Here is a 25,773-nt window from a genome sequence, read left to right on the forward strand (position 1 = left end):
CCAATTTGAGTTATTTTATCAGCAATCGTTTTTGAACAATCAATCTATCCTACCAATATAAACATGCATGCTCAGTTTCTAAACGGTCTCTCCACAATAACAATACTAAACAGTTCAGAAGCAACCAGCCAAGATGAAAAAAAGGTGGGATAGATGGTAGGTACTGAAACATATGGTAAGATTACCCTCTGTATTATCAAGGAACAATTTGGACCAACTGTAGCCCCTTGTGAAATATGCAGCAATTTGTGTTAGTCATACAAAATGTCTTAAAAATCAGCACTAGATCATAAAAAATGAAGAGCAAAAAAAATAATTATCCTCTTTAATTACAATGCACAATGTTCATCATTGAAAAATATGAAACTAAAGATAGAATAATTGAGTATTTTGGATTGACTATACCATAGTTGTATAACTAAATCAATATAAAAAGTGATGAGTTAACCCATCCATTTGTGGGTGCGGAAATGATTATGCATATCCAATCTTCACACACACAAACTAGGAAGACCACTGGTTATTACAAAACACTGGAAAAGATAAGTATTTTGTAAGCTCTATGTTGGACCACTTGTCAAGTCTTCTTCAGTGGTGAGAAGACCTGGCATGTTCCCTTGCAAGACACAAATCCACTATGCTCCTCAAAAGTGTACAGAGTATACTTTAGGTCAGTGTACAAGGTTGCCATGAAGTACCTGAAGCAACAACAGTGTGCTTGTTCACACCTGATCAGTGGAAGGTCTATGGAGTTCTTAAAATGTTTCTCATTAACATTTTGAGAGACCTGAATCTATACACAAATGATCAATTCTCTAGTATTTACAAGATGGAGTGTATCGTCCCAGATCTGCAATCACAGATTTCACAGGGGGACAAACACAAGATGACCAATTTCAAAGTATTTCTATTTACCCCCCAACATGGCTACATAGAAATGATGTAACTTGTGTGCATCATGAAATTAGTGCCATTTTGACGCAAACACCAATGTGGTCAGCCTGTAAATCTGAAGCAAGTCTGGTTTAACTAAGGTAAAGGGCAGAAGCTCCTGTTATGATTGTGGAGCAATACAGAGTTTTAACGTGCCACTACCGGTTGGACTCAAGGTTAAAATAAAAGTCAAAACATTAACACTTTAAAAACAAAAGTGTGTTAATTAGTCTAATTTCACAAATCTGCCCAAGGTGATTTGGGACTATTCTCCATAGTGAGAGGCAGTTTGGGCAGGTCGAGAGGTCGGTAGGTGGGCTGTGTTCGGCTCAGTCACATGGTGGAGCATTGCCATTGGGGCAGGGGCTAGAGGTTCTGCTGGGGGATCCACTGCACTCAGACTGGACCCGCTGGCCATAGTCAAGGTGTATCCATCACATCACATGATGTACACCTTCTCAGCTTGGGAGAAGCTGAAGACTTCTTTGGTTCTGGGGCAGATCACCTTGTCATCTTGACGAATGGATAGAAGAGACTAGAGGAAGGAGAAATGATTAACATGAATAATAACAATTACTCCATTGCCATTGTAAAGATGAAATGTGTGGGGTGTAGAGACTCACGTTGTATCCGTAAACATAGCCGTTGGGCAGCATCATGGGTGGGTTGTTCTCATTCATCACCTCCCCAGAGATTTTGCACACCAGACGGGAGTTAGCACAGTGTGCCATGGGCAGGGGCTGGGCCAGTTTGTTCAGGGACTTGCTGCACACGGGGCAGTCCGGGTTTTTAGAGGTGCCATCCTCCTTATAACACTGACTGGAAGCAGAAAGGTTAAGGGCTTAAACATGATCTTTCACTTTACATTCCAGTACTAAACAGCTGGAGGTCTTTGGCAGAACACATTGAGCCAAATATTTTGAAGACCTTGAATTTGATGTGCAGTTTTAGATAAGTAATTATAGAGACCTGGCCATCACAACCAAAAGGAGACAATGTGCATCACCAAAACAAGCAGATGACAGAGCACCACATGTTACTGGTTGAAACAGCTAAACTAAGGAGCACAGAGCGGTGACCAGAAAAGATACGGAGTTTTGATAGCAGACAGGCCAGCCTGGAGTGTGATGGTAAAGACAGAGTTGTTGCCCAGCTGATGCAATCTGTAGTTGTCATATCTGAACTGTTGGATCAGCATTTTCCAGCGGGCAGGGTCCAGGAGATCCTGCGAGGGTTGACGGACAAAGAGACTATCAGACCTGATGACAGGCCTACACTATTTGACATACACACAGGAATATGCACACTACAGGCTAGGGCATTACTATGGTATTACCTTATAAGGGGAGATATGGGTGTCTGAGGGGAATGCCAGCATACCCATCACCTGCCGCACCTCGTCCAGCTGACCCCCCTCTGCTTGGCTGAAGTGCTTCCGCGCATGTCTGTGAAAAACATGTATCACAATTGTTCTAATTTGAACTTTAAATATGTCTCAATGTTAACCTAAATATTTTATTACAGGATATGCAATGTCAGCAGAAACGGTTTCCTACCTGACGGCGTCCATGCGCTTGTTCTGTCGGATGAGCTCGATAAATTCCTGGATTCGCAGACTAAACTCCAAACAACTCTGGAAGGAGAAGCATCAATGAGTTAATATGTACATATAATGTACGAGACATCATGATCTACAAACAGACATGGCATAATCTCCTGCCTTACCTTCATCTTGCGGAGGCGTGATTTGTTGTCATGACACCAGGCCAAACAGGTGGCGGTTTCCTGTCGCTCTAGCGACTCCTCCACCTCTTTGGCTGTGAGGAACATCTCAATGTTGACCAGGTCCTGAAGGACAGGGAAAAAGAGGGGTCATGTGAAATAGAGACAGCACAGAAAATGTAGTTCTCTAAACAATTACAATACTAGCAGCCATTGGAGATACTACCAAAGTCTTTTACTGTAAAGGATAAGAAACTATAAGTAGTATCCACGTAATCTTGTATGCATATTGACGAAGAGAAGTGGGACGCACCTCAATGCCACTTTGCCGTGCCAGTTTGACCGCTGTGTTGTAATAGCCACACCGCAGCAAGTGTTCTACCATCATGCGGTCCATTCGTTTCTTCTTCCAGACATTGACGCCCACTGGCTGGTCGCTGCTGTGTTCCTTCAGGTGTTCAATCCTCCGCTTACACAGCTTAGCACTCTCATCCTCCGCCTGGATGGACTCAGCAGCCTATCCAATATTCACATGTTCTATACTTACTGCATGTAGTACTTGAGCTCTGCTGGATCCTCTTCATTTTACTGCTTTGATTAACTTATGTTGAGAAATCGTTGTTTTTGAAATCGCTCAATTAACATGTACAAGATTTAACAAGTGCTTAAGAAATTTGCAAACGTGAAGCAGGCTGAAATATTGGTAGCTAAGCTATCTGTGGTTGATCGAGGAATACTGTAAATCAATTAAAAAAAATCTCTGCACAGCAACATTTCAATGCTAACTGTTCAGAGGGCAACTGTTTGAACCTACCTTCCTCTTCAGGGCACTGAGCTTCTCCACCACCCCATCCAGAAGGGACACCACAGAATCCACCACTGGGAAACTGCTGAGAGTCTTCTCCAGCTCTGCCACCACCATGGTTACGTGACTCGTCTCCCGGTCAATGTTCTTCTGTGCAGCTCTGAAGCGCTTGTTCAGAGTTTCATATGGTACCTGTACATATGATCAATGCAAAAGCTACATGAGGTGGTTTCAGTCATCCATTCTGACCATTTAGGGTTCATTATTTGGCTGAAGTTTCCAAATATTTGATCCATAACTTGCTGAGATCACAACCTCTAGTTGAGTGTACAAAACATTTTGAACATCTGCTTTTTCCTTGACAGACTGACCAGATGAGAACTACACTATATATATATATACAGAAGTATGTGTACATCCCTTCAAATTAGTGGATTCGGCTAACTCAGCCACACCCGTTGCTGACAGGTGTATAATGTCGAGCACACAGCCATGCAATCCTCAGACATACATTCAACGTGGCAGTCATACGATACCACCTTTCAAACAAGTCAGTTCATCAAATTCCTGCCCTGCTACAGCTGCCCCGGTCAACTGTAAGTACTGTTATAAATGGGTTTCCATGGCGGAGCAGCCACACACAAGCTTAAGATCACCATGCGCAATGCCAAGAATCAGCTGGAGTGGTGTAAAGCTTGCCGCCATTGGACTCTGGAGCAGTGGAAACGTGTTCTCTGGAGTGATGAATAACACTTCACCATCTGGCAGTCCGACATACAAATCTGAGTTTGGCGGATGCCAGGAGAAAGCTACCTGCCCAAATGCATAGTGCCTAGGGCTGTTGCGTTGACCGTATTACAGCCACACTGGCGGTCACGAGTCATAATGGCAGTCAAATTCCACATGACCATTTAGTCACGGTAATTAGGCTTCTCCAAGCTCTGATGCTGCTGGTCATTAGTAGCCTATCAAACTTGCTAACGGCCTGGTACTCAGCACTCTATTGTCCCTCTAATCACCCTGTCATCAATGCAAATGTATTCGAAAATCGAATCAAAACGCTTTTGCGCAACATTTCTATAAGCTATGCAATTGCGGGAGAAAACAGAGTGATGGCCGCTAATATTATTTCTCAACTTTCCTTATATTAAGAACATTGCTTATATTTACAACAGGAGTATAGCCTACCTCGCTGGCATGAGAATAAACCACGGGGAAAAGCATCCTCCAGTCTCTAAGTGCATAGATGACATGTATTTTGTTTGTTCCCCGCTGCCCGTTTCGATACAGGTGAATAATAAGGGTCCATTCTAAATCATAACAAATGTCACATATATTATTTAGTATATGTAAAGACAAGATTAAATCAAGAATAGTCTAATGGGTGACAATATTCGCCTATCACTTGTGAATGATATATTATCACTTGTGAATGATGCCCAGCATAAGGAACAATGTTTTTTTTTGCAACTTGTTCGAATCATAATCGCACACCTCATGTTTTAATAAGGTTTGTATCACAACTAAAAAGTGGCCAAATAACTTCTTAAAATTAAGCACATTAACCTGCTTTAAAAGGGGTGTATTGCCTAACTGGCATATATAAGCAGCGCGTGAGTTTCAAATTTGGGAAAAATCCTTTACCATTAAAAATGCACCTTTATAATAAAAGCATTACATGCATAAATGTATTTGTGGTCACTTTTGATAATGGTGTTTTCCGCTAATGGAATATTCGCGCTTACTACCATGTGAAGAAATAGCCTAACCCTATGTTCGGAATATTTATTTATTGCGCAGAATAGGTCGACTTTAGTACTATGTAGGATAGTAGATTGACATAGGCTAGTGCTTTTGCTGTTTGTTAGGCCTACTCATCTTGTTGGCTGATAACGTAAATGTGGACAGTTCTTCAATGTGCACCTCTGAATTGGATAAGGACACACGCAGTTGCGCCCCTGATGTTTCGGTCTTCACTTGTAGCCTGTGATAAAGACCTGATCACATGACTGAAAGCCATGCGAGTGAGAGACGCGTCGGATTGTGCAGCACACTCAGGGAGAAGGGCACAACGCAGCAATCCAGCCCGCAGAGTATGCTATCCGTTTCTTCTGAATTAGACTAAATTTGTCATATCATGTGTCTTTAGACCTGTCTAAAATAAATAATGGATTTATTATGAAGGTGTAGGCTATATTACATTGATTTATTAGACTTTTTAAAATGGCTTGTAGGCCGTGTGTGGAAGCCAGGAGATGCTAAATGTGTTTATGTTAATTAACGGTCAATTACCGTGAGACCGACAGTTATTTGCTTGACAATCACCGGCTGATGAAGTTGTGTGACCTCCACAGCCCTAATAGTGCCAACTGTAAAGGTCTGGGGCTGTTTTTCATGGTTCGTGTCAGGCCCCTTAGTTTCAGTGAAGGGAAATCTTAATGCTACAGCATACATTTACATTTGAGACAATTCTGTGATTCCAACTTTGTAGCAACAGTTTGGGGAAGGCCCTTTCCTTTTTCAGCATGACAATGCCCCTGTGCACAAAGCGAGGTCCATACAGAAATGGTTTGTCCAAGATCAGTCGAATACCCATCGAACACCTTTGGGATGAATTGGTACGCCGACAGCGAGCCAGGCCAAATCGCCCAACATCAGTGTCCGATCGCACTAATACTTTGTGGCTGAATGGAAGCAAGTCCCCGCAGCAATGTTCCAACATCTAGTGGAAAGCCTTCCCAGAAGAGTGGAGGCTGTTATAGCCGAAAAGGGGGGACCAATTCCATATTAATGCCCATGGTGGTTTTAGAATGATGTTCGACAAGCAGGTGTCCACATACTTCTGGTAATATAGTGTATGATCCCTTATTGATGCCACTTGTTAAATCCACTCAACTGTTTCCTGTGTTTATCAAGAATGGTTCACCAACAATCCAGCCAAGTCAAAATGGACCAGCATCCCTGTGGAACACTTGACACCTTGTAGAGTCCATGCGCCGACGAATTGAGGGTGTTCTGATATGCAATATTAGGAAGGTGTTCTTAATGTATAACAGATTCCAACCAGCCTTAGTTTTGGGACATCTGGAGTCTATATTGGTTGGACTCCCTGAGTTGTGCATTGTTCTGGTGGCTGGCAATGGAAAATAACCCTACCACAACATAGCCGGCTTCACCAAAGAAGCATTTCCTTTCAACAAAAGCATTTGTATAATCTCTAGGACCTCTATTTACCAGATGTAAAGTGAAATATGTCCCTCGCTATTAAATACAAGTCTGAATCCAACTTTTGTCCTTACAGCACCATATTCCCGTTGAGTTAGAAAGCTGCAATTAGACCACGCACTTCACGCGAGACTTCCTAAAGCTAAATCTGGCGTGGGTCGGACAAAAGTTGGATTCAGACGTTTATTTCATAGCAAAGGTCAAATTTCACCTGGTAAGTAGAGTTCCAAGAGATTATAGAAATACTTTTGTTGAAAGGAAATGTTTATTTGGTTAAACCGGTTATATTGTGGTAGGGTTATTTTCCTTTGCCACCCACCAGAATGATTCACAACTCAGGGGATCCAACCATTACACAGTCTCCCGACAGTGTGTCCTAAAGCTACTAAGGCCTCAGCTCTGATAATATCAATCATCACAGTCCTGTTATGCGAATTAACGTAACAACCACTCAAATGGTGTACAAGTACTCTTACAATCCCAATGTAATTAAACGACTATTCAGATAAAATGGCGACTAAGAAAGCAAACATACAGCAAGCAGTCTAGCAGCAGCCACATAATAAGTGTCGCAGTGTGATATTGCCGCAAACTCGAATCTTCTCAGCCATATTGTCGAGGTGGTAATTTGAGGACACTGCGCTTGTTAGCTAGCTTTAAAAAAAACATTAGCAATAGCTACGAACTAGTCAACTGACAGTAAATACCACAATTATACCGTTTTCTAAACGATCAACTGACTAGCATTCATGCAGCTTTGGATTTGCGTCTAACGGATATTTTTGTGACGCTGTACTTCACACAGCTGGTGAGGAACCATCCTTGTCATGGCATGTTGATTTCATAGGGAAACAATACTAGCTAACAGCTAGCTATGGTGAATTTGGAAACAAACGTGAATAACTAGTTAAATTGATCTAAGTTAGAAATGTGTTAGCTTTCAAATATGCGTCAGTGACAGAGGAAACGTATTCACACACGAGCTGGCCATCCAATTCCAAGTAATGTTAACGTTATCACGTGCAGTGTGATGAATTGCTGACTTCACACGCCACGGAATATGGACAGAGAACCAGCTAAAGCTAGCTAGCCGACACGACAAGTATCAGCTGGCTAGCTATCATAAGATACGTGGCAAATGTGTATTTTTAACTAACCACGTTTGCGAATAACCACCAATCTTCTCGATAATTGACAATCAACTACTGGATTGGGATGTTGTATCTGACCAAGTCTTTTCATAACCTCAATCTAACATTTGCCCCGTTATTTTGAACCAACTTGCCCCTGCCTGACGTCGTTAACGTTAGTTAGCTTTATAGCTAATGGCCAGCCAAATGATAGGAATTAGCGTCTGGTTTGTCAAATCTTAAACTCATGCCTCCATCACGACCGGTTAGTCTTGATTTTCATTCAAATAAACAATTTCAAACCTTCAAAGTGGGATACTCTTGAACCTTCAGCGCCATGGATAGTTGGGCAGCTGTCTCTTGCACCGCCATCTTCATTTGTGAATTTCTAGGATTTTACTTGCAGTGCAAAAAATACGTATGCTCACTACAGCCATCTAGTGTGCTGGTGTCGTCAGTAATAATATTTTTTTGGGGGATAGTGTGTAGAAAAATGTCTGATAGAGGGTGATACTATCCAAAAAAGTCTGTTTAATGAAATTGGGCCCAAGCAAGCTTCTTTTTTTAAACTTATTTTCGAATACGTGGTTGTACATGCGGCAGGGGTTTTACGAACAACCAGAGGTCAGCGAGAGGTGAGAGAGCTAGCTGTTGGTGGCATACAGGAATGACACTGTTGACAAAACACAAGCCGAGTAGGTACAATCTGTAAGATATCTTGATGTTAAATGGTCATTTAAAAATGCCTTTAAAGTTGCTCAAGATGTATTAAGTAAGTGAAGTCACATCTTTTTATTGAATAATGGACATAACATGACCTGTAAGTCATGACGTGAAGCTCAAATGTTATTTGTCTGAAGTTTAAATTCTTTGTAAACAACAGATGTAGACTAACAGTGAAATGTTTACTTACAGGTCCTTTTCCAACAATGCAGAGTTAAAAATAAAAAACAGAAATACCTTATTTACATAAGTATTCAGACTCTTTGCTATGAGACTCGAAATTGAGCTCAGATGCATCCTGTTTCCGTTGATCTTCCTTGAGATGTTTCTACAACTTGATTGTAGTCCATCTGTGGTAAATTCAATTGATTGGACATGATTTGGAAAGTCTCACACCAGTCTATATAAGGTCCCACAGTTGACAGTGCATGTCAGAGAAAAAAACAAGCCATGAGGTTTAATAAATTGTCCGTAGAGCACCGAGACAGGATTGTGTGGAGCCACAGATCAGGGGAAGAGTACAAAACAGATTAAGTTTGGAACCACCAAGACTCTTCCTCGAGCTGGCCGCACAGCCAAACCGAGCAATCGGGGGAGAAAGGCCTTGGTCAGGGAGGTGACCCTGAACAGGCAGTTAACCCACTGTTCCGAGGCCGTCATTGAAAATAAGAATTTGTTCTTAATTAACTGACTTGCCTAGTTAAATAAAGGTTTAAAAAAAGGTTAAAAAAACACACAAAATAACCAATGGTCACTCTGACAGAGCTCCAGAGTTCCTCTGTGGAGATGGGAGAACATTCCAGAAGGACAACCATCTCTGCAGCACCACCAATCAGGCCTTTATGGTAGAGTGGCCAGATGAAAGCCACTCCTCAGTAAAAGGCTTGCTTGGAGTTTGCCAAAAGGCACCTAGAGGACTTTCAGACCACAAGAAGCAAGATTCTCTGGTTTGATGAAATCAAGACTGAACTCTTTGGCCTGAATGCCAAGCGTCATGTCTGGAGGAAACCTGACACCATACCTATGGTGAAGCATGGTGTTGGCAGCATCATGCTGTGGGAATGTTTTTCAGTGGCAGGAACTGAGAGACTAGTCAGGTTTGAGGGAAAGATGAATGGAGCAAAGTAGAGCAAGATCCTTGATGAAAACCTGCTCCAGTGCCTTCAGGACCTCAGGCTGGGGTGAAGGTTCACTTTCCAACAGGACAACGACCTTAAGCACACAGCCAAGACAATCCAGAAGTGGCTTTGGGGAGAAGTGTCTGAATGTCCTTGAGTGGCCCAGACAGAGCCCGGACTTGAACCCGATTGAACATATCTGGAGAGACCTGAAAATAGCTGTGCAGCGCCGCTCCCTATCCAACCTGACAGAGTTTGAGAGGATCTGCAGAGAAGAATGGGAGAATGTCCCCAAATACAGGTGTGCCAAGCTTGTAGCGTCATACCTAGGAAGACTCGAGGCTGTAATCGCTGCCGAAGGTGCTTCAACAAAGTACTGAGTAAAGGGTCTGAAAATGTATGTAACTGCAATATTTCAGTTCTTTTTTCTTTTTTTTATACATTTGCCAAAAAAAAATGTTAAACTATTTTTTTCTTTGTCATTATGGGGTCTTGTGTGTAGATTGATGAAGGGGGAAGAAACAACCAATTTTAGAATAAGGCTGTAACATAACAAAATGTGGAAAAAGTCAAGCGGTCTGAATACTTTCTGAATGCACTGTAAGTATGTGTGGGTAGAGTCCAATGTAGTGTATGTGCATGAAAGTTAGTGTTAAAAAGGGTCAATGCAGGTAGTCCAGAGCGGCCATTTGATTAGCTATTTAGTCTTATGGCTTGGGGGTAGAAACTAAATTAGGGTCCTGTTGGTTGCAGACTTGGTGCACTGGTACCGCTTGCCATGCGGGAGCAGAGGGAACAGTCTATGGCTTGGGTGGCTGAAGTTTTTGACAGTTTTTCCAAGCTGTCCTTCTCAGAACCAATTATCAATGATGATCACAATCCACTCAGACTCAGTTTGTTTTCACTATGCCATTCTTTCACAGTGATACAATCACATGACAATGGCAACAGATGCTGATGATCAGAAATTATTTATTTTCCAGAGCTAAAAAGAAGACAAAATCTACCTGAACATGTAAGTATATGTAATTGGTTTCAATGGCAAATCTACAGAGATACACATTACTTTAAGCAGTGCACTGTCAATGTCTAAAGATATAAGAATGAACAGTAAACCACCTCTTTATGTATATGATCTATATTTTGAATATGCATAAAACATGAAGAATTCCTTTCTGCAGGTTCTATTGTCTGATCCAACGTGCCATTTGAAAAATATTTCACTCAGCCATTACTGACTCTTGTTCCCCATACACCCTCTCCCTTTTCTCTTTCCCCCTCCCCCTCTCTCCACTGCATGCTCAGATTTATTTTCCTGTAGGAGCCCTCCCCAAGCCTGTCTATTTGAGTAATGAGCCATATTGTGATTGGCTACTATCCAGAGGCAGTCAACCTTGATTGGCTGTCACATAGCGCCTATGATTGGCCAATGCTCTGCCGCATGTTTTAGCAAGCTCAAGCACAGTCTGGATTTGAGACACAGAAGAGGGTGATGCAAGGTTTGTGATCGTCCACCCCCATGTTGTGGTTCCTTTGTGCCGTGTGTAGGTCACTAGGTCAGGATACAGGGCAGCGTTGTGTTCACTCAGCGAGGGGGAGTATGCTGAGTGGCACGGAGAGGGGAGGGGCATAGGGGGGAAGTATGGAGATGAGAAGTTGTAGATACTGTAGTATGGTGTTTTTGTGTGTTTATCAGTGGTCTAATACCGTGAACTGTATTGTGGTGCCATTCCCAGCCCTCTTTACTGACAGATAATGTGTGTGTGTGTGAGATTTATCGGTGTTATTACTAGGAGTCAGTAGTGCATTTTACACTGATACGCCTGTGCTTTTTCAAGAACAAGGAGCAAATAATTTTGAAGCAATCAACACTGAGTCCTACACCACAGGTTTCTGATTTTCCACACACCTTTAAATTCTCCTAATCGAAAAGAAAGGTCTGTTGGACCCCCCCCCCAATTCAAAGGGCTTTATTGACTCTCTCTCTCAGGAAAGCATAACCAATCCAATTATACATTTGGCTAGTTCCACAAATATAACCAGCATCTGCTATTTACAGTATAACATTCACATAGGTCCGTTGCAACTTAAAAGACGACATTAGACTTGCTGTCAGTCATCACACTAAATGTGGCCAGTGCTTTGTTTGGCCTGTGCATCTCTCTGGTTGTTGGTGGAATCCGATGTGAAGGAGCAGAACCATTAGCTACGCTGCAGTGAGTGCTGAGGAGATGGCTGCAGTCTGTGCTCAGTCCATTGGCTCAGACAGCGTAATCTTTCTCTGGGGCATCTTCCTCTCCCCTCCTTTCCTCTGTCCTTCTCTCTTTACCCTTCACATCTTCTTCTCTCCCCTCTACTGCATGTCTTATTTCATGTACAGTTCTGTGATATAACAGTGGATGCCATATTGTCATTCAAGATATTTGTGTTTCCTGTGTTCCGTGTTCAATGAATCACTGTTTCATGTGTTATGTGGCGGTTCCAGATTGTATCACACTCTGTGTTTATAGTCAGTTGTTGTTCCATTCTCTCCCAGCTCTGCTCGTGTTTAGATGTTACTTTGCTAAATGATCCACAAAGGAATATTTGTATCTGGGGCTTTTTAATTGGCAGATGCAATGTGCCAACATGCCCGTACACTGAACTAAAATAGAAACACAACAATTACAAAGACTTTACTGAGTTACAGTTCATATGAGGAAATTAGTACATTTTTCACATGACTGGGAATACAGATATGCATCTGTTGGTCCCAGATACCATACGGCGAGCACGAAGAAGAGCTTCCCAGAGACTGGTTGTGCAAATCTATAGTTTCATCAGCAAACCCATCAGTTTCATCAGGGTGGCTGGTATCAGACGATCCTGCAACTGTAGAAGCCGGAGGTGGAGGTCCTGGGCTTGGCATGGTTACATGGGCTCTGCGTTGGTGAGGCCCATAGGACCTACTGCCAAATTCTCTAAAACAACGTTGGAGGCGGCATATGGTAGAGAAATTAACATTCAATTACTGGCAACAGCTCTGGTGGACATTCCTGCAGTCCCTCTAAACTTGAGACATCTGTGGCATTGTGTTGTGTGACACAATTGCCCATTTTAGAGTGGCCTTTTTATTGTCCCCAGCACAAGTTGCAACTGTGTAATGATCATCCTGTTTATTCAGCTTCTTGATATGCCACACCTGTCAGGTGGATGGATTATCTTGGCAAATGAGAAATGCTTACTGACAGGGATGTAAACAAATCTGTTCACAACCTTTTGAGAGAAACAAGCTATTTGTGCGTATGAAGCATTTCTGGCGTATTTGAATTCAGCTCATATGAGTTATCTATCCCTATGATACAGCGATGTAGCCTGGATGGGAAACATGTTAGAGTACATGCTGTGCTAGATCTGCTGGAATGAAGTCGCAAAACAAAATTCTCCCACTTAAGTATTTTCCACTCAAGCACAAGTGGAGATCTGTTTACCTTCCAGCATTCGCTTGTAAGAAGTTGTGCAGAAAAAAAACACTTGCTTTGCAGTGGCCAGGTGAATAGCTCTTTAAAAATGGCAACATAAGAACTATCACTGGCCAGGGTGTGAACCAGCATAGAGAGCCTTGGGACACAGTATTAGTTTGATAATAGAATGTGCTATCAAATTAACCTTGTGTTTTTTTCAAAAATCCAAAAGTATTTACCTCATTATTTTTACCATAAAGACTCAGACTTTTGTGGCTCTGGATAATCACACACGAGCTGTCATTTAAATAAGAGTTTTTTGTGTTTATCAGTTGTAGTTACTGACCATCTCAGGAGCATGAATTACAATGACACCTTAGGTACACCATGTACTGTACACACAGTAGAGTCATTAACAGTGAGTCAAGATTGATATGGTTTTAATCATATTTACTAAGAAACCATATGGTAACATATTTCAAATATGTAATCACAATTGATAATTCAAGATGTGTAGGTTTTATAATGCTTGTTTTAAATCTTAAGGACAAACAAGTCAATCATGTTATTATTATGTTATTACACATTTTTGTGTTGATATGCAGCAAATGTACACCAATCACTGTAAACTGAAACTCAGCAAAGTTATCATGTGTAACTTAAAATGTGATACGTTTTATTTTAGGGCGTTTGTTTTTCTTCTGTTGCCTATAGCCTATCTTCTGTTATTGCATAACACTTTACATTTGGCCTTCTTTCGGAAAACAAAAGATACATTTTGTGTGTCCTTAGCTCCACCCCATTTCTTTTCTCATTTTCTTTCAGCCACCTCACTCACACTGCTGCTTTCTCTCTCTCTCTCGATCTCCCACTCCCATAAATGCAGTGACACTTGCATTCTGTGTGCACGGGCGTGTGACAGAGAGCGGTAGTCGAAATAGAAAGTGAGGAAGGAAGGGAGAGTGAGGGAGCATAAGGGAAGTTAAAAAAAGGGGGAGCATATGTATGTTTGTCACTGAGGGGGAAAAGGAAGAAGAACATTCAAGTATCCGCCATATGCTGTGGATTTATGATGTCTTGCTGAAGTGAATGTCCTTTTTTGGGGAAAAAGATGGGAAGCTCGCATTTGCTGAACAAAGGCTTGCCTTTAGGTAAACATTTACCTTTCCTTTTGTGCATGGGACCAAATGTTAACTGTGATTGCGTTGTGTGGTGTGGACACAGATCTGTGTGTTCAGTGTGCTGTACAGTATTCTACCTTCCCCTCCCCCTCTTCCTTCCCTCCTCCCCTCTCTCTCTCTTTCTCTCTCCATTATCTTTCATCTCTCCCATTCAGCCACTTACAATGCTGTAATAACTTGCTTTCCACTCCCGAATATGTTTCTGTTTAGCTGTTTTGGACCTGGTCAGAGGAGATGTGTGTGAGGGGTTAGAGCCTTTCTGTGTTGATCCAGGGAACAATTAGCCTCCTGTGGGATGAAGGACAGTACTATTTCCCTCTAAAAATGTGAGGCAAGGACACACACAGCACATATTTCCTGTTCATTGTGCAGTGGGGAACGGTATTTCCATTTCCGGCCTTGACTTGCTTCCTCATTCTCCTTTCAGGGGAGAAAGAAACTTTGATTCTAGAACAGTCTACTAGGGGAATACTTCAGGTTCAGGAAGTACAGAAAACAGCTTTGTAGGTGCTTAGTACTGATGCTGCTATTGTGAATACTTCCATGTTTTCATACTGGTGTCTGTTACTTGGACATTTTGTTTACTTGTATTCACAACAGCAGCATATTGTCTACATTGGAGGTATTGTTTGATCTTCATGATTGATCTTTGTATGATTATTCATGTCTGAGCTCGTAGGGGTCTTTGATTCTGTGATCAAAGGATCGTGTCTTATCTCATTAAAATTGACACACCAATTCACCCCTGGGGTGCTCAAATTGTCCGAATTACCACAATACAAAGCTCACATATCATTATGGCCATGGATTGTCATGATGGTGGTGATAAAACATGCATTGTTTGTTCTTTTTTGGGGGGGGCATTTTTGTCATCTTTGAAGAACATGACTGAAAAATGTGTTGTAGACCAACCAGACGGGGCTTAGTGATCTGTGTACGTGAGAGAGTGCTTGTGTGATAGAGTTTGCCTGTGTGTGTGTGTGTGTGTGTGTGTGTGTGTGTGTGTGTGTGTGTGTGTGTGTGTGTGTGTGTGTGTGTGTGTGTGTGTGTGTGTGTACTGGTAGCTGATGAGGGAGTGAGCTGAAGGAGAGGGGTGTGTCTACACTCCCCTGGCTCATCTGGGAAGGAGATCTCCTGTGGGAACAACAGTGGGTAGAGACGGTCACGCCATGTTTGTGCCAGATTGGCTCTGATCATAAATCACACAGCTCGAGCTGCTCACAGGTGCACTATTTTCCCTCTCCCTATGATGGTTACAGTTACAATGCTACATTTAATATGAATGCAAATATAGATTTTATTATGCTGTATTGAAATCGAATGGGTTGATTCCTGGCATGCTCACTAAAAAAATAGTCTAATAAATAAAATCGAGCTATGTTTGAAACATTTCACATGTGCATGTTAGAGGACAGCTCTGATATCCTTGTAGAACACAACTGGGGCTTTCTGAGGTGCCGACCTTATTTTCAGGAAGTAGCTTTGACTGTATGAGCATAGATGACAGTTCACTGTAGCAGTCGAAGGAGGGATAACCCGTAGGTCCACGAGAGACACTGTTTAGAATATTGGACCCAAGGGTCGTTCCTCCTGATTCTCACAAGGTCATATCCTCCAGTGGAATGAAAGATATTTCCTTCCAGTTAGAACGGAGTGTGTAAATGTGTCAGTGAAGTGATGATGGGGATCTATTTCTCCCCGTTGATGTGTTCACATGAATCCCTCATTAGAGCAGGTGGAATACCATGTAGAACTGGTGCTCATATTGGGACTAACACCCGTGTTAATCCAGAAGACTGAATTGTGTAGGAGAGTAACAAGTCCCCTTGTTACTGTTATCTTCCAAATCAAGTGGATGTACAGTTAAAACACTGATTATTTGGGACAATGAGTAGCATCAGTGTAGAAAATGTGACATTCTAAGAATTTGATGCACAGAGGATTTCCTGTTGCATTATTCTGTGCGTGAACCGTAGTGCAATTGACCCACACAGTTGCTCTTTTATATTGGTTTCACACTGAAGTGGTTTAGTAATTTTATAGTTGATACGAGCATGGCAGTTCAAATCAAATCAAATCAAATCAAATGTATTTATATAGCCCTTCGTACATCAGCTGATATCTCAAAGTGCTGTACAGAAACCCAGCCTAAAACCCCAAACAGCAAACAATGCAGGTGTAAAAGCACGGTGGCTAGGAAAAACTCCCTAGAAAGGCCAAAACCTAGGAAGAAACCTAGAGAGGAACCGGGCTATGTGGGGTGGCCAGTCCTCTTCTGGCTGTGCCGGGTAGAGATTATAACAGAACATGACCAAGATGTTCAAATGTTCATAAATGACCAGCATGGTCGAATAATAATAAGGCAGAACAGTTGAAACTGGAGCAGCAGCACAGTCAGGTGGACTGGGGACAGCAAGGAGCCTTCATGTCAGGTAGTCCTGGGGCACGGTCCTAGGGCTCAGGTCAGTTGAAACTGGAGCAGGAGCATGGCCAGGTGGACTGGGGACAGCAAGGAGTCCTCATGTCAGGTAGTCCTGGGACATGGTCCTAGGGCTCAGGTCCTCCGAGAGAGAGAAAGAAAGAGAGAAGGAGAGAATTAGAGAACGCACACTTAGATTCACACAGGACACCGAATAGGACAGGAGAAGTACTCCAGATATAACAAACTGACCCTAGCCCCCGACACATAAACTACTGCAGCATAAATACTGGAGGCTGAGACAGGAGGGGTCAGGAGACACTGTGGCCCCATCCGAGGACACCCCGGACAGGGCCAAACAGGAAGGATATAACCCCACCCACTTTGCCAAAGCACATCCCCCACACCACTAGAGGGATATCTTCAACCACCAACTTACCATCCTGAGACAAGGCCGAGTATAGCCCACAAAGATCTCCGCCACGGTACAACCCAAGGGGGGCAACCCAGACAGGCCGACCACAACAGTGAATCAACCCACCCAGGTGACGCACCCCCCCAGGGACGGCACGAGAGAGCCCCAGCAAGCCAGTGACTCAGCCCCGTAACAGGGTTAGAGGCAGAGAATCCCAGTGGAAAGAGGGGAACCGGCCAGGCAGAGACAGCAAGGGCGGTTCGTTGCTCCAGAGCCTTTCCGTTCACCTTCCCACTCCTGGGCCAGACTACACTCAATCATATGACCCACTGAAGAGATGAGTCTTCAGTAAAGACTTAAAGGTTGAGACCGAGTTTGCGTCTCTGACATGGGTAGGCAGACCGTTCCATAAAAATTGAGCTCTATAGGAGAAAGCCCTGCCTCCAGCTGTTTGCTTAGAAATTCTAGGGACAATTAGGAGGCCTGCGTCTTGTGACCGTAGCGTACGTGTAGGTATGTACGGCAGGACCAAATCAGAGAGGTAGGTAGGAGCAAGCCCATGTAATGCTTTGTAGGTTAGCAGTAAAACCTTGAAATCAGCCCTTGCTTTGACAGGAAGCCAGTGTAGAGAGGCTAGCACTGGAGTAATATGATCAAATTTTTGGTTCTAGTCAGGATTCTAGCAGCCGTATTTAGCACTAACTGAAGTTTATTTAGTGCTTTATCCGGGTAGCCGGAAAATAGAGCATTGCAGTAGTCTAACCTAGAAGTGACAAAAGCATGGATTAATTTTTCTGCATCATTTTTGGACAGAAAGTTTCTGATTTTTGCAATGTTACGTAGATGGAAAAAAGCTGTCCTCGAAATGGTCTTGATATGTTCTTCAAAAGAGAGATCAGGGTCCAGAGTAACGCCGAGGTCCTTCACAGTTTTATTTGAGACGACTGTACAACCATTAAGATTAATTGTCAGATTCAACAGAAGATCTCTTTGTTTCTTGGGACCTAGAACAAGCATCTCTGTTTTGTCCGAGTTTAATAGTAGAAAGTTTGCAGCCATCCACTTCCTTATGTCTGAAACACATGCTTCTAGCGAGGGCAATTTTGGGGCTTCACCATGTTTCATTGAAATGTACAGCTGTGTGTCATCCGCATAGCAGTGAAAGTTTACATTATGTTTTCGAATAACATCCCCAAGAGGTAAAATATATAGTGAAAACAATAGTGGTCCTAAAACAGAACCTTGAGGAACACCGAAATGTACAGTTGATTTGTCAGAGGACAAACCATTCACAGAGACAAACTGATATCTTTCCGACAGATAAGATCTAAACCAGGCCAGAACTTGTCCGTGTAGACCAATTTGGGTTTCCAATCTCTCCAAAAGAATGTGGTGATCGATGGTATCAAAAGCAGCACTAAGGTCTAGGAGCACGAGGACAGATGCAGAGCCTCGGTCCGATGCCATTAAAATGTCATTTACCACCTTCACAAGTGCCGTCTCAGTGCTATGATGGGGTCTAAAACCAGACTGAAGCATTTCGTATACATTGTTTGTCTTCAGGAAGGCAGTGAGTTGCTGCGCAACAGCCTTCTCTAAAATCTTTGAGAGGAATGGAAGATTCGATATAGGCCGATAGTTTTTTATATTTTCTGGGTCAAGGTTTGGCTTTTTCAAGAGAGGCTTTATTACTGCCACTTTTAGTTGGTTCAATGTCATGTAAAGTTTAGTTACCACTCTCACCATAGTTTGAATGGCTAATTTGATGAATTGCACCATCAGGGGGTGTTTCTCATTTAGTGACTAATTTTCTATGAAAGGCGATCGTCTGCTCCTAGCTGCTTTTCAAAAACATGCATGAAGATGACCTATGACATTTTAAATGGCTTTCCAGTCATGGATGCAATATTGACTTATTAAAAACCGCAAATAATTCTGAAACCCAAATAAAGTATGAGACCCCTTTTAGGATTGTTGTTTACTCGCATGTGAATCATTAACATACCAACTGACTACTGGATTTGTTGTGGTTTTAGGTGGAAAATAGTTAGCAAGATCATAAACACAGTTGCAATTTTCCCACACTGCCATGTCATATCACAACCCATACTGTAGACATACCTCTTTCCAGACTTACTGTCTGTGAGTGGTCCTTTACAGTAGACTATGATGTCAAATATAGTTTGTTTACCCATCCTCTCTGTCTACAGGCATCCGGCCCCCAATTATGAATGGGCCCATGCACCCCCGGCCCCTGGTGGCCCTGCTGGACGGGCGTGACTGCACCATAGAGATGCCCATCCTGAAAGACGTGGCCACTGTGGCCTTCTGTGATGCCCAGTCCACCCAGGAGATCCATGAGAAGGTCCTGCCATGCTCTACATGTCATCTGTCTGCTCAGCCTCATTTACATGCTACCAGTTTCAAGTTAATTGGACTTAAAAAAGACACCCTGGCCTAAAAACAGTATTTGTTTACCATATTATATGCAAGACCCTGAACAAGTTTGTTCAAACACCGTAATCAACAATGTCCTAAAAACAATGACATGAACAACTCATTTACAATGACAGAAATAAGCCTGACAAGTATACATTTTTCAGTTAAAATAAATGTAATCTTCCTAATTAACAGAACAGTACAATAGACTTTATCTTTTTTATTTGAATTTATGTTGCCTTTTGGTAGGCCGCCATTTGTAAATAAGAATTTGTTCTTAATTGACTTGCCTAGATAAATAAAGGTGAACAATAATAGTAATATAATAAGACTTGATTATATCCAGTGTTTTTCCCACAGTGCAACAATGCTAAATTAAACATCAGAGGAAAACTGGCCATCTATACTTCCTGTAGTACTGCTCTGGTTCTGAATGTATGGCAGGCTGAATCTTTGAGCTCTCCCTGGCCCTGCAGAAACAGATGGCACCCACATTCTCTCCTCATTCCCTTTCACAGGCCCATAACCACCCAGCTCCTTGCCTAATTAAAATATCCCCTTTCAGTTTAATTGAGCTACATGGTGGCTTTACACAGCGTATAAAGGGAGAAGTGGCAGAGCGTATGGTGCTAGCTGCAGTTGGGCTGATCATGAAATGGAACATCAAACGTGGTGAGAATAGATGGGCTACCACTACAAGAGCCCAATGGAGAGCCCATGTCAAATCAAGTCAAATTTATTTATATAGCCCTTCTTACATCAGCTGATATATCAAAGTGCTGTACAGAAAACCAGCCTAAAACCCCAAACGGCAAGCAATGCAGGTGTACAAGCACGGTGGCCTGGAAACTCCCTAGGAAGGCCAAAACCTAGGAAGAAACCTAGACAGGAACCAGGCTATGAGGGATGGCCAGTCTTCTTCTGGCTGTTCCGGGTGGATATTATAACAGAACATGGACAGGATGTTCATAAATGACCAGCATGGTCAAATAATAGTAGGGCCTGTCAGGGCCTATGGAACAACAACACAGCTGTGGTTAATGAATTTCTATGCATTCGGATGACACATGACTTTAGTTCTATTTCTCTTTATTGAAGGGTGCTGTATAACGGCCCTCTGATGTACTAAACTTGAGAGCGTTGAGTTTGCAGGTACTGAACGAGGCTGTAAGAGCTCTGATGTACTAAACCTGAGAGCGTTGTGTTGGCAGGTACTGAACGAGGCTGTAGGAGCTCTGACGTACTAAACCTGAGAGCGTTGTGTTGGCAGGTACTGAACGAGGCTGTAGGAGCTCTGATGTACTAAACCTGAGAGCGTTGTGTTGGCAGGTACTGAACGAGGCTGTAGGAGCTCTGATGTACTAAACCTGAGAGCGTTGTGTTGGCAGGTACTGAACGAGGCTGTAGGAGCTCTGACATACTAAACCTGAGAGCGTTGTATTGGCAGGTACTGAACGAGGCTGTAGGAGCTCTGATGTACTAAACCTGAGAGCGTTGTGTTGGCAGGTACTGAACGAGACTGTAGGAGCTCTGACGTACTAAACCTGAGAGCGTTGTGTTGGCAGGTACTGAACGAGGCTGTAGGAGCTCTGATGTACTAAACCTGAGAGCGTTGTGTTGACAGGTACTGAACGAGGCTGAAGGAGCTCTGATGTACTAAACCTGAGAGCGTTGTGTTGGCAGGTACTGAACGAGGCTGTAGGAGCTCTGACGTACTAAACCTGAGAGCGTTGTGTTGGCCGGTACTGAACGAGGCTGTAGGAGCTCTGACGTACTAAACCTGAGAGCGTTGTGTTGGCAGGTACTGAACGAGGCTGTAGGAGCTCTGATGTACTAAACCTGAGAGCGTTGTGTTGGCAGGTACTGAACGAGGCTGTAGGAGCTCTGACGTACTAAACCTGAGAGCGTTGTGTTGGACGGTACTGAACGAGGCTGTAGGAGCTCTGACGTACTAAACCTGAGAGCGTTGTGTTGGCAGGTACTGAACGAGGCTGTAGGAGCTCTGATGTACTAAACCTGAGAGCGTTGTGTTGGCAGGTACTGAACGAGGCTGTAGGAGCTCTGACGTACTAAACCTGAGAGCGTTGTGTTGGCAGGTACTGAACGAGGCTGTAGGAGCTCTGATGTACTAAACCTGAGAGCGTTGTGTTGGCAGGTACTGAACGAGGCTGTAGGAGCTCTGACGTACTAAACCTGAGAGCGTTGTGTTGGCAGGTACTGAACGAGGCTGTAGGAGCTCTGACGTACTAAACCTGAGAGCGTTGTGTTGGCAGGTACTGAACGAGGCTGTAGGAGCTCTGACGTACTAAATCTGAGAGTGTTGTGTTGGCAGGTACTGAACGAGACTGTAGGAGCTCTGACGTACTAAACCTGAGAGCGTTGTGTTGACAGGTACTGAACGAGGCTGTAGGAGCTCTGACGTACTAAACCTGAGAGCGTTGTGTTGACAGGTACTGAACGAGGCTGTAGGAGCTCTGACGTACTAAACCTGAGAGCGTTGTGTTGGCAGGTACTGAACGAGGCTGTAGGAGCTCTGACGTACTAAACCTGAGAGCGTTGTGTTGGCAGGTACTGAACGAGGCTGTAGGAGCTCTGACGTACTAAACCTGAGAGCGTTGTGTTGGCAGGTACTGAACGAGGCTGTAGGAGCTCTGACGTACTAAACCTGAGAGCGTTGTGTTGGCAGGTACTGAACGAGGCTGTAGGAGCTCTGACGTACTAAACCTGAGAGCGTTGTGTTGGCAGGTACTGAACGAGGCTGTAGGAGCTCTGACGTACTAAACCTGAGAGCGTTGTGTTGGCAGGTACTGAACAAGGCTGTAGGAGCTCTGACGTACTAAATCTGAGAGTGTTGTGTTGGCAGGTACTGAACGAGACTGTAGGAGTTCTGACGTACTAAACCTGAGAGCGTTGTGTTGACAGGTACTGAACGAGGCTGTAGGAGCTCTGACGTACTAAACCTGAGAGCGTTGTGTTGACAGGTACTGAACGAGGCTGTAGGAGCTCTGACGTACTAAACCTGAGAGCGTTGTGTTGGCAGGTACTGAACGAGGCTCTAGGAGCTCTGACGTACTAAACCTGAGAGCGTTGTGTTGGCAGGTACTGAACGAGGCTGTAGGAGCTCTGACGTACTAAACCTGAGAGCGTTGTGTTGGCAGGTACTGAACGAGGCTGTAGGAGCTCTGACGTACTAAACCTGAGAGCGTTGTGTTGGCAGGTACTGAACGAGACTGTAGGAGCTCTGACGTACTAAACCTGAGAGCGTTGTGTTGACAGGTACTGAACGAGGCTGTAGGAGCTCTGACGTACTAAACCTGAGAGCGTTGTGTTGACAGGTACTGAACGAGGCTGTAGGAGCTCTGACGTACTAAACCTGAGAGCGTTGTGTTGGCAGGTACTGAACGAGGCTGTAGGAGCTCTGACGTACTAAACCTGAGAGCGTTGTGTTGGCAGGTACTGAACGAGGCTGTAGGAGCTCTGACGTACTAAACCTGAGAGCGTTGTGTTGGCAGGTACTGAACGAGGCTGTAGGAGCTCTGACGTACTAAACCTGAGAGCGTTGTGTTGGCAGGTACTGAACGAGGCTGTAGGAGCTCTGACGTACTAAATCTGAGAGCGTTGTGTTGGCAGGTACTGAACGAGACTGTAGGAGCTCTGACGTACTAAACCTGAGAGCGTTGTGTTGACAGGTACTGAACGAGGCTGTAGGAGCTCTGACGTACTAAACCTGAGAGCGTTGTGTTGACAGGTACTGAACGAGGCTGTAGGAGCTCTGACGTACTAAACCTGAGAGCGTTGTGTTGGCAGGTACTGAACGAGGCTGTAGGAGCTCTGACGTACTAAACCTGAGAGCGTTGTGTTGGCAGGTACTGAACGAGGCTGTAGGAGCTCTGACGTACTAAACCTGAGAGCGTTGTGTTGGCAGGTACTGAACGAGGCTGTAGGAGCTCTGACGTACTAAACCTGAGAGCGTTGTGTTGGCAGGTACTGAACGAGGCTGTAGGAGCTCTGACGTACTAAACCTGAGAGCGTTGTGTTGGCAGGTACTGAACGAGGCTGTAGGAGCTCTGACGTACTAAACCTGAGAGCGTTGTGTTGGCAGGTACTGAACGAGGCTGTAGGAGCTCTGACGTACTAAACCTGAGAGCGTTGTGTTGGCAGGTACTGAACAAGGCTGTAGGAGCTCTGACGTACTAAATCTGAGAGTGTTGTGTTGGCAGGTACTGAACGAGACTGTAGGAGTTCTGACGTACTAAACCTGAGAGCGTTGTGTTGACAGGTACTGAACGAGGCTGTAGGAGCTCTGACGTACTAAACCTGAGAGCGTTGTGTTGACAGGTACTGAACGAGGCTGTAGGAGCTCTGACGTACTAAACCTGAGAGCGTTGTGTTGGCAGGTACTGAACGAGGCTCTAGGAGCTCTGACGTACTAAACCTGAGAGCGTTGTGTTGGCAGGTACTGAACGAGGCTGTAGGAGCTCTGACGTACTAAACCTGAGAGCGTTGTGTTGGCAGGTACTGAACGAGGCTGTAGGAGCTCTGACGTACTAAACCTGAGAGCGTTGTGTTGGCAGGTACTGAACGAGACTGTAGGAGCTCTGACGTACTAAACCTGAGAGCGTTGTGTTGACAGGTACTGAACGAGGCTGTAGGAGCTCTGACGTACTAAACCTGAGAGCGTTGTGTTGACAGGTACTGAACGAGGCTGTAGGAGCTCTGACGTACTAAACCTGAGAGCGTTGTGTTGGCAGGTACTGAACGAGGCTGTAGGATCTCTGACGTACTAAACCTGAGAGCGTTGTGTTGACAGGTACTGAACGAGGCTGTAGGAGCTCTGACGTACTAAACCTGAGAGCGTTGTGTTGGCAGGTACTGAACGAGGCTGTAGGAGCTCTGACGTACTAAACCTGAGAGCGTTGTGTTGGCAGGTACTGAACGAGGCTGTAGGAGCTCTGACGTACTAAATCTGAGAGCGTTGTGTTGGCAGGTACTGAACGAGACTGTAGGAGCTCTGACGTACTAAACCTGAGAGCGTTGTGTTGACAGGTACTGAACGAGGCTGTAGGAGCTCTGACGTACTAAACCTGAGAGCGTTGTGTTGACAGGTACTGAACGAGGCTGTAGGAGCTCTGACGTACTAAACCTGAGAGCGTTGTGTTGGCAGGTACTGAACGAGGCTGTAGGAGCTCTGACGTACTAAACCTGAGAGCGTTGTGTTGGCAGGTACTGAACGAGGCTGTAGGAGCTCTGACGTACTAAACCTGAGAGCGTTGTGTTGGCAGGTACTGAACGAGGCTGTAGGAGCTCTGACGTACTAAACCTGAGAGCGTTGTGTTGGCAGGTACTGAACGAGGCTGTAGGAGCTCTGACGTACTAAACCTGAGAGCGTTGTGTTGGCAGGTACTGAACGAGGCTGTAGGAGCTCTGACGTACTAAACCTGAGAGCGTTGTGTTGGCAGGTACTGAACGAGGCTGTAGGAGCTCTGACGTACTAAATCTGAGAGTGTTGTGTTGGCAGGTACTGAACAAGGCTGTAGGAGCTCTGACGTACTAAATCTGAGAGTGTTGTGTTGGCAGGTACTGAACGAGACTGTAGGAGTTCTGACGTACTAAACCTGAGAGCGTTGTGTTGACAGGTACTGAACGAGGCTGTAGGAGCTCTGACGTACTAAACCTGAGAGCGTTGTGTTGACAGGTACTGAACGAGGCTGTAGGAGCTCTGACGTACTAAACCTGAGAGCGTTGTGTTGGCAGGTACTGAACGAGGCTCTAGGAGCTCTGACGTACTAAACCTGAGAGCGTTGTGTTGGCAGGTACTGAACGAGGCTGTAGGAGCTCTGACGTACTAAACCTGAGAGCGTTGTGTTGGCAGGTACTGAACGAGGCTGTAGGAGCTCTGACGTACTAAACCTGAGAGCGTTGTGTTGGCAGGTACTGAACGAGACTGTAGGAGCTCTGACGTACTAAACCTGAGAGCGTTGTGTTGACAGGTACTGAACGAGGCTGTAGGAGCTCTGACGTACTAAACCTGAGAGCGTTGTGTTGACAGGTACTGAACGAGGCTGTAGGAGCTCTGACGTACTAAACCTGAGAGCGTTGTGTTGGCAGGTACTGAACGAGGCTGTAGGATCTCTGACGTACTAAACCTGAGAGCGTTGTGTTGACAGGTACTGAACGAGGCTGTAGGAGCTCTGACGTACTAAACCTGAGAGCGTTGTGT

The 25,773-nt window shown here is 44.2% G+C and overlaps 2 protein-coding genes and 1 long non-coding RNA gene across 30 annotated transcripts in view; 1 reads left to right on the forward strand and 2 right to left on the reverse strand.

Annotated features, from left to right (window-relative positions):
- LOC118376033 (E3 ubiquitin-protein transferase MAEA) lies at nt 1-8,282 on the reverse strand. The gene is made up of 9 exons (XM_035762685.2): nt 8,119-8,282; nt 3,470-3,652; nt 2,969-3,172; nt 2,659-2,781; nt 2,490-2,566; nt 2,270-2,378; nt 2,025-2,158; nt 1,557-1,752; nt 1-1,468 (listed from the first exon to the last, which is right to left on the reverse strand). The coding sequence occupies exons 1-9, from the start codon at nt 8,191-8,193 to the stop codon at nt 1,373-1,375; spliced, it is 1,197 nt and encodes a 398-aa protein (XP_035618578.1). The 5' UTR covers nt 8,194-8,282; the 3' UTR covers nt 1-1,372.
- LOC118376032 (C-terminal-binding protein 1) overlaps nt 6,790-25,773 on the forward strand; it is a 26,386-nt gene continuing 7,402 nt past the window's right edge. Inside the window, exons 1-3 of one of the 3 annotated variants that reach the window (XM_035762684.2) lie at nt 6,790-6,899; nt 10,640-10,671; nt 19,325-19,479. In XM_035762684.2, the coding sequence (XP_035618577.1) occupies nt 19,342-19,479 (138 nt within the window). In that variant the 5' untranslated portion in view covers nt 6,790-6,899; nt 10,640-10,671; nt 19,325-19,341. Of the gene's footprint in view, nt 6,900-10,633; nt 10,672-10,961; nt 11,156-13,921; nt 14,251-19,324; nt 19,480-25,773 lie in introns of those variants that run through there. The other 2 variants (XM_035762683.2, XM_035762682.1) reach the window with 2 other exon arrangements.
- LOC127913957 (uncharacterized) overlaps nt 19,486-25,773 on the reverse strand; it is a 7,805-nt gene continuing 1,517 nt past the window's right edge. For 3 of the 26 annotated variants that reach the window (XR_008087395.1, XR_008087396.1, XR_008087377.1), the window contains 2 exons: nt 21,511-25,758; nt 21,172-21,451 (listed from right to left, as the gene is read on the reverse strand). This is a non-coding gene — a long non-coding RNA (uncharacterized LOC127913957). Of the gene's footprint in view, nt 21,039-21,108; nt 21,452-21,510; nt 25,759-25,773 lie in introns of those variants that run through there. The other 23 variants (XR_008087397.1, XR_008087381.1, XR_008087380.1 and 20 more) reach the window with 23 other exon arrangements.

Source organism: Oncorhynchus keta, chromosome 30, assembly GCF_023373465.1.
Source record: "Oncorhynchus keta strain PuntledgeMale-10-30-2019 chromosome 30, Oket_V2, whole genome shotgun sequence".
NCBI lineage: Eukaryota > Metazoa > Chordata > Actinopteri > Salmoniformes > Salmonidae > Oncorhynchus > Oncorhynchus keta.